The 9,495-nt window shown below is 40.5% G+C and overlaps 1 protein-coding gene across 1 annotated transcript; it reads left to right on the top strand.

Moving 5' to 3' along the window:
- Positions 1 to 304: 304 nt before the first annotated feature.
- Positions 305 to 9,336, top strand: LOC122862800 (sphingosine-1-phosphate phosphatase 1-like). The gene is made up of 3 exons (XM_044168488.1): positions 305 to 1,372; positions 5,828 to 5,917; positions 6,881 to 9,336. The coding sequence occupies exons 1-3, from the start codon at positions 677 to 679 to the stop codon at positions 7,430 to 7,432; spliced, it is 1,338 nt and encodes a 445-aa protein (XP_044024423.1). The 5' UTR covers positions 305 to 676; the 3' UTR covers positions 7,433 to 9,336.
- Positions 9,337 to 9,495: the final 159 nt, after the last annotated feature.

Below are 9,495 nucleotides of genomic sequence, written 5' to 3'. Positions count from 1 at the left end.
GGAGCATTCTGCATAATGAGTGCTTTTACTTTTTATTCTCAAAAACATTTGCTTATAATACATGCTTATAAATTATATACTTTTACTTGCGTAACATTTGAATGCAGCACTTGTAATGTGGTGTTTTACACTGCAGTATTTTTTATTTAAGTGTAATACCTGAATACTTCCTCCACCCTGGTTATCTAACTGTACTTTTGAGGCAATATTGACACATTTTCTGAACATGTGAAATTTATTACAACGCCAGCAGGGGTGGTACTTGGACATTTTGGACATTGACCGACCAACGTTAAGTTAAACGAAGAAGAAAATGAACCGAATAAGAAGAAGAAGAAGAAGAAGCGTGAAAACAGGAATAACGGCCTGACGCAGTTAGTTTGAAGCCAAGCTGTAAAATAAGGCTATATGGTGAAGTAACGTTACAGATTAACAGCTATCTGTGACGGACTTTGGATGCTGCAGTCCAAAACCTCCACGCCGGTGTTCAAGGTCTGTGTTTTGAATGCGAACACCAGGTAGTGAGGTGTAGCTGTCCGCGCTGTTAGCTAAATCAGTTATTTTGTGTCGTTGAGATGAATGCAACGGGCATCACTTCACCGGTACGTTAAGCTCACTCGACGAACATGAACTTCATTTGTGCATTTTAAACTAGCCTTAACTGTTATTTTGAGTCATGGCGAACGACTTTGTAAAGGCTTTTGTGCAGTTGTGTAATTATCTCCAAGACCCCTGTCATGTAGCGAGGTTTCAACATTTCTGCGGCGTTAGAGGAACATTTCCGGTTCAACCGACCAAGCCTGACAGTGGACAGTCGGAGCCGGACTGTCCCGGGCTGAGGAAGAGGGTCCAACAGGGGGGACAAAGCTCGGACGTCAGTGTTAGGAATGGAGCAACCGGGGATGCGACCGCACAGGTTAACGGGATGCAGGGTGACAGCACCGTCAGGCCTGATGGTGCACCACCACCAGCAGCTAATGTCGACCCAGACACCGCCAGGGCGAAACCCCTCCGGAAAAACTCCCTAACCGGAGATGTGGGTCAGGAGTTCCTGATCCACAACAAGTTCCTGTTCTACCTGTTCACGTTTGGGACTGAGCTGGGCAACGAGATGTTCTTCATCATCTTCTTCCCCTTTCTCTTCTGGAACATCGACGCCCTGGTCAGCCGCAGACTCATCGTGGTCTGGGCCTGGAACCTGTTCGTGGGGCAGTCCACCAAGGACATGGTCCGCTGGTCCCGGCCAGCGTCCCCTCCTGTGGTGAAGGTGGAGGTCTTCTACAACTCCGAGTACAGCATGCCGTCCACACACGCCATGACAGGGACAGCCATACCCTTCTGTGTCTTCATGCTGACCTACGGACGGTGGCAGGTGAGCACCTTTTTAAACACACACCTCCTCAGAGTGTCAAATACAGGTGGAAACAAAGGACTGCAATGCAGACAGATGTGTAGTGTACGTAGACATGTACAGCTTGAGTGCAGAAGTAGACGTGCCAAGGCTGGATTACCAACAGGACAAAGGAATCAACTGCCTCAGGGACCCCAAAGGCTCCAGGTTCATGGTTTGGCAATTAGTTGTTTTAATTTGATAAATTGGAACTTGATAGGTAATGGTTTGCTTTAGACCTGAAACAATTAGTTGATCAACAGAAACCGTTTTGATAATCAGTTACTCGTTTAACCATTTTTTTTAAAGCTAAAATGTCAAAATGCACTGGTTCCTGTTTTTCTCGGCCTGCTGTGATATGAAACTAAATATCTCTGGGTTTTTGGACTTCTGCTTGGACAAAACAAGTAATTTGAATATGTCAACTTGGATTTTGAGAAATTGTGCTCAGCATTTTTCACAATTTTCTGATATTTTATGGAACTAACGATTAATCAAGAATGTAATTAGCAGATAACTTGATAATGAAAATAATATTTAGTTGCAGCCCTACTTTTACTTGGTAATACTAAAGTACTGAAGCACAATATTAACTACAGGATGTCCCTCAGGAAATTGTTTAGCCTCAGAAATCATCAAATTCATCAATAGACTGCCTAAACAATAGTCACACTCATCAAATACATGGCCTTAACACCTCAGAAACCCTGAACTGAAATGATAAGGGCCTTAAGGTGTCTCCTGCATTATTACCCGTTATGACCTGTCTTGTATGGCTTTGTACAGTATGAAACTGTAGTTTAAATACCTTTTGTTTCTTCCCTTGATATTATGCTTACATGGTGCATATTTGTGCTGAATTACGCAAACTAACCAACACACCGCACGCCAGGGGAGTTTTCCAGCTGACCTAACGGGTACTGAAACACAACAGGATAGCTGTGCCCAAAGAGAGGGAGGAACAGCAAGGCCCACAGCTCATTTTTAGCCCCAGGGACCCCTACAGTGTTAATTCAGCTCTGAGGCAATACACAGTATGGAACTGCAAATATGTTATTACAGGTTACTAGGTGCAACCTGATACATCTAAATTAACAAATACCTCAATGCTATGGCAGTGTTTTTCTCCCTCTTCATGTTGTATTAGAATTCAGTGGCCTAGCCTTAATCCACAGGATATGAACATGTTTTGATAACCTACAGGGAAGGTGGCCAGACGCACCAAGATCCCAGACATTAAAGGGCCCCAAGAGCCACAGTTTCAAATGTCGAGAAGTTTGCAACATCGTTCCACATCCAACATATTTCAGTATATGTGTTTGTTCAGGTAAAATCTAAATAAAAAAAAAAGAAAGACGAGAGTTTGAGAAACACACAGGTCACCTGACCTAATAGAAGTCCACATGAGATTTATCTCCACCGCCCCTCAGTGCCAAGGAGGGTCAGTCTCGCCAAAGGAATAAAAAAATAAAAGAAGCACAGACTGTTAATCCTTGTTGCCCAGTCCCGTACGAAGCTCTACAGCCCAGTCTGAATAACAAGAAGAACATAAATCTGTTAAGTTATAGTTGATGCTTGCAGCTGTTGTGCTCCATACAAGACAACAAACATTCCTCTTTTTAAGCGGACTGTTAAGCCAAGACAGCGTGTGTCAGAGAAGTACAGGTGAAAAAGTAGCTTTGCTTTTTAGATAACCAAAGACTTGAGCTTTGTTTACACTCGCGCAAGTCAGCGTGGCGCTTGCCTCCGCAGAGCTGCAAGCAGGCACAGAGGCATTTATGCTCAACATTGCAATATTCTCCGACACGCCAGGGGGCGTACAAACAAAACATCATGTGAATAAGCAAGAAGTCAACGAGTTACTGGAAGAATGTCATTAACCAACGTTGCGATCCCTCATACTTTTCCACACTTTCCAACAAAATTATTTATCTTTTGCCAGTGTGGTGGCGATCTCTCTCCATGAATTGAGTCATTTGGCTGTCCCTGTGGTATCTCAAAAAAGGGTGGTAGATGTGTTTTGTAGAAGCAAACCTGCTTTACCAGTCTACCTCTGGCATCCATTTTGAAATGAGAGCAAGAACAGAGGCGCCTAGTTACTAAAATTCAGAGGTGCGCGACCAAGCGTGGCGACAGCTTGCAGCTCTATGCAAAAGGCGCAATGATGTAATTCTTGGCCCTTGGACCCTCGTGACAGGGACGCTGTGTCGAGCATAAACCAGGCTTTATTGTTCTACATTGTCAGAAAGAGAGAGAAGGGACTAGCGAATGTGATTTAGGGGAAGAGAAAAAGTTTCAGTAAACATTTTGATCTAAAGTATCAATGGACACCAATGCAAATAAACAAAGTCAGGGATGAGAAAACTCGACGTTTCCTGTGAGTGTCTTTTCTGGTTGTGGAAGAAAGAGGGTTGGCAGGCTTACTAGAGAAAAGAGTGTAGGATCAGTCAGGTAGAGAGCTCAAAGCAATGAAACTTGTTCACCTACTGTGCTGTTACAGTTTGGATTTTCCACCCTCATGGTTGTGCAAAGAGATAAACAGTATAGGGCAGCAGTAGATCCACAGCCTCCATCACACATTTTGACAGAATATAAATGACAAGGATATCCAATTTTCCAAGTCTTTTAGTTTTGTCTTTAGTTTGTGATGAACAACCGGTACTCAGACTTTGGCCTAATATGTAAATTACTCCTAAATGGATTTAAATAGCTTAGTGTCTCTGTCCCCCTCCATGACTGAGCCAGGTCACAAATCATTAAGAAATGAGGGAACAACACTTGCATGCTGTTTTTATGGTCAATTCATTAGACAAACTACAGTTAATACTTCTAATTGAACAGCTCCACCCAGAGGTACAGTGTAACACAAGCTATACTGGATTTTTGAGGCCAATATTGGAGTTTTAGAGCTGTTTGGTGGACAAACTGTGTTATGGCAAAACTTTTTCCAAACTGCCTCAAATGTATTATGGCATTTCTCTGTTGTAGTTTCTTGTTTAGTCTTTGGCCGGCATATACACTGATACTGATGTAATCTCCTCACAGGTTATATGATCAACAACTCAGAAGATGCATTAAGGCAGGAGTTGGCAAAGAAAAAAGTTGTGTGGATAGGGGCAGAGACACTGGATTCAGATGCGATGAAACCCCAACCCTAATAGCAGCCTCTGTGCTGTTTGAAAAGTGATGCATTAATGACGCACAATGCATTCCTGTCATTTGTTAGGTCCCATGTACATCCTGTATTTCAAAATTCTTTAGTAATCTCTTAGTTAAATCAGCTTGTCCCTGCATCTTGTGCACTTTATGTTTAATGTTAATAGAAGAGATGCATTAATGTTGTTTCTCAGAACTGCCTGAACTCCCTTGGTGTTATCAAGTTATCATAAACTGAAACATTTTAGAGAGAGGTAATACGAAAGGTTACAAAAGATGAGATGCAGACCATAAATGGCTTCCAGGGCAGGAGGAAGATTCAAAGTGTTAGCTAAACAGTGTTAAAAGACCTACACTTATTAACTGGTAGCGGTGTGGATCTAGGGAAGATTATGTTGGTTGGTCTGTCTGTCAGTCAGCCTCTTTAGGCCAGGCTCAAATATCTCAACAACCATTTGGATGGATTGCCATGAAATTTGGTACAGATATCCATGGTGCCCAGATGATGAATCCTAATGACTTTGGTGATCCCCTGACTTTTACCTCTAGCGCCACCATGAGGTTGACATTTGTGGTTTTTGTGAAATATCTGGACAACTATTGTTAGAGTTGCCGTTAAATTTGGTAAAATTTTAATTTGTCTTATACTTTAGTTTATGACCAAATACTTGCAAAACTAAATACATTCCCATCATCCTCAGCTGTGTTTACTGCTAATTGGTAAATATTAGCATACTAGCGAATTAAGACGGTGAACATCGTAAACATTATACCTGCTCAACATCAGCATGTAAGCATTGTCATTGTGAGCATGTTATCATGCTAACATTAGCATTTAGCTCAAAGTACCACTGTGCCTAAGCACAGCCTCACAGCTACCAGCATGGCTCTAGAGTACACCCTTGTTTTCACAGAGTGACCTTGGTATGAATTCTTTCAAAGATATCATCTAAATGTTTTCTAAATGGACTATGCACTGTTTTTGTTTTTTGTTTTTTTTTTTAAAGCTAGTATTTCCACTGGCTGTGAACTGTCCAGGGGACTTTATGTAAATTGAAATATTGCCATTAATGCCCTGCTAAGAACAGTGGCACTGTAGCTTCTGTTCCCAAAATTCAACTGTATATTCTGGTCATAGTCAACGGGATGTTAAGAAAAATTTAGTTTGATTCAGAAAACTATGATCTGGAGTTTTATATTGTTTGAAGTCTCATCTGCAGCCACCTTTCTAATATCTATGTTCGTCTTTTCATGCCATGTCTTTTATGCTCGCTCTCCTAGTACCCCTTCCTGTTTGGGTTTTGTGTGGCTCTCAGCTGGAGTGTCCTGGTCTGTGTAAGCAGAGTCTACATGGGGATGCATTCTATTCTGGTAAGTATATTAAATAAATAATATGAAATAAATAATCCCTCACTGAAATATGAATTAACTCAAGAATATAAAGTGATGCAGCTCCACCTGGACACTTTGCCTCCACTGACACCTATAGTCTCAGCTCAGAATGGTAACTCAGGTCTGAGGTCTACCTCAGCTTGGTCAAAAACGTTCTCTAGGAAATGCAAAGCACCGCTGTCTTCAACTTTTGGTGTCATTTAACTTATATTACGCAACATCATATACACCTCAGATGATGGTGCAGGCATGACTCCAGTATACCTGATGCTAAATTTCATTCTTTGATATATTACGGAGGACACCTTCAACCAACAATCTTAGCACCAGGTTTACATATGTGTCTTTGAAAGCACCTGCGCATATTTTATATTTCTGTAGGTGGACAGATTATTTTTTTTACGTATTCTAACAGGAGTTTCAAATGTATGATTCCTGGAATAATATCTGTAAGCAGAACCACTAAACAACTCAAAGCCAGTAGATAAGGTTAGATTAGATTCGGTGGCCAGGCAACTGATGTTAGTAGATATTGTTTATGTTCTGCATCTTCCAACAGTAACACCTGTTTACCAGTCAGCAGCTCAGCTGATTTTACAGGAGGCTTTAGGACTCTGTTGCTTAGATCAAATGTCTTGGTGAAAAGTATTCTGTGGCGCCACCTACAGGACAGGAAACAGCAAAGTGCTTTGTTGTTTATTTGATATAGAAACTGATGCTAAAAGAGCTCGGACTTTTTATGCATTACTTGCAGTATGTTGGCACTACTTTAAGAAAATGCCGGGATATATTTTGATTTTAACTTCTCATGTCAAATGGGTCATTAAAACATTGCAAATGAATCATACATATGCTTTATAAGACGGTGGCTATATCAAGCAAGTATTTTCTATAGTGAGAAAATTTGCTCCTGCTTTACAATAATTTGTCCCTGTGTTGCAGGAGGTAATCACTGGCTTCCTGTACAGCCTTCTTATTCTAGCCTTCTTCCAGCCAATTTTGGACAAGATCGACAGCTTCTACATGATGGACCACTATGCTCCACTTGTGATTATCGTGTCACATGTGAGCCTGGGACTTGTGGCTTTCTCTCTGGATTCCTGGAGCACCTCTCGGGGTGATACAGCTCAGGCTCTGGGCACCGGGGTAGGAGCCGCTTTGGCTACCCATGTGAACTATCAGCTGGGGCTGCTGCTTGATCCACCACTGTCCTCACTTCCTCTAACTTTACCACCAATCAGCATTAGCTTGGTGGTTCTCTCCCTGCTGCGCTTCGCCATTGGAGTCGTTGTCCTCCTCGTCACAAGAATGGTTATGAAAGCAGTGACTGTTCCTTTCTTGTGTCGACTGTTCGGGCTGCCTTCAGATGATGTAAGACAGGCGAGGCAGCACATGAAAGTAGAGTTGCCGTACCGTTACATTGTGTACAGTGTTGTTGGTTTTAGTTGTGTCTGTGTGGTGCCTCTCCTCTTTAGGATCTTAAACGTTGCCTGAGTGTTGTGTGCAAACTGTCATTTACTGCTGACATGCTCATCTACATGGTGAAGGCAAACGGCACATGGAAACATGCTTGTTTTGACACAAGATAAAGGCAGAAACAGAAACTGATTTAAAGGATAAATTTGGTGATATTCTATGTTTTTCATATAGCCAAATTATTCCTCTGTACCATAGAACTCCATTGTTGTCCAAAAACTATTAAAAACACATTAATGAGCAACACTTTTGCACTGGGTGACATGTTCCTTTTTATTAGGGTGAGCATAGGCACTGTAGTTTATTTTGAGATGATTCCACTTTTACTATTACAAACTATTCTCACACTGAAAATACACCAAATGTGTATCAATCTGCAGCTGACAATAATTCCAAATACAGTATTTACTCCTGTTTGAGTATCAGTGGCTAAAAAAATAAGTGCCCAGCTGTTTGTAGGAAATAATTTTTCCTTTTTAAAAAAATGAAAGCATACATTTTGTGACCCATTTTTAAAGATTTTAAAGTCTTTAGGAGGAACCAGTGGGCTCGGGGCCCAGAGCCACAGACTGGAGGAAGTTAGAAAGTATTGAGAGACGGACTAAAGCATTGTTGGTTTTGAGGCTCTTCTCATTTCTCTATTTTGTGCCATCTCGTCTCCTCGCTCCTCCGTCCACCTGTCTGTGATCCGGAAAATCGATCTCAGCTTGAAGGACGTCTCAATTCCTAAATGCATCTCGAAGAGAGGAGGCTTGCCAGAGAAGCTATGAGCGAGGATGCACAGGTGTATCCTTTTGCAGAAATCTTTTCGGCACCCGTGACGTATAAAAGAGGCGTGACAATGGACAGATGATGCAGCTGTCATATTTGATTGACATCGCTTTAAAATGACTGCTTCGAAGCAAGGATGTCTCATTTTGTTAAATGCCTGTTGCCTTGACTCCTCTTTCCTCGTATCTCTTCTGAGGATGAGCAAACTGAGAAATGGGAATTTCTTGGGATTTGTTGACAATAGCAATATAGAACATCACCAGCCTTATCCTTTTAAGATCCTCCTGTGATGGACACATTTAAGTGAACTTTGCAAATACAAAATTTATCAGATGTACTGTAATGATGCTTGCTTTCATTAATGAGGAATCCATTTCCATCATTTGATCAAAATATATAATGTTATTGGAGAATTCCATGCTCTAAGAATAAACCAAGCCATGAATCAGTAATGTATGATATCACTTCACTTCTCATTTGTTGCCGTTCTTAAATCAAATCAGCATGGAAGTAATAAAATACTGTAAGTATTTAAGCTCACAGGTGTCGGGGTAGTTACACTGGGGTAGTTATCTTTATTTAAATCTGAATACTTGCGCTTTTTTCCCCTGTTTGAGCAGGTTGGTTTTGTCATTGCATTTTTTTCTACATTACCATAGTCACCCTTATCTCATCACATTTTAAAAAAAAAAAAAATTTTTTTGTACATTTTTGTGCTTGTTTCAAAAACGTTTGTAATTTTGGTCCACATGTAAGTTAAGGATTCTTTGAATAATCATTTGAAAGCATAATATTAACATAACATATTTTTACCATCCTAACTAACTTGAGCTAAATTGTTGCTCTAGAAAAGAAATCTCTCTATTATTCTTACTTGACATTTCTGCTGACCTTCCTTAAACTACAGTATATAAAACCACTATCTATAGCACTTGGCTGAATGTTTTGTTTATTTGCTGTTGTAATGTTCCAATAATGGTTTCTCTAATATTCATGCTTGAGTATTTATACTTATCATAAGTACTCATGGAGTATTTATAGGTCTATTATTAACATCCATTCCCACTTTTTTCTGTTATGCAAGGACTGTATCCTTTGGAAAAAAATATGGAAACAAGGAGAATAAAATATTCCAAAAAAGGAAAAAAAAACCCATTTTGAATGCATTTTATTTTCAGAATTGAATTTTTGAATTTTTCCTGCAAGGAAATACAAGAGAGCCAATCAATCAGTGCAACTGGGATTTTAGACTAGTGTGTGTTCTGCTTTAGAGTGCTGTGAATATGGATTATGTGTAATCTCAGTTCCTT

The sequence above is a fragment of the Siniperca chuatsi genome, linkage group LG16 (genome assembly GCF_020085105.1).
Source record: "Siniperca chuatsi isolate FFG_IHB_CAS linkage group LG16, ASM2008510v1, whole genome shotgun sequence".
Taxonomy (NCBI): domain Eukaryota; kingdom Metazoa; phylum Chordata; class Actinopteri; order Centrarchiformes; family Sinipercidae; genus Siniperca; species Siniperca chuatsi.
This window is presented reverse-complemented; position numbering and strand designations above follow the sequence as displayed.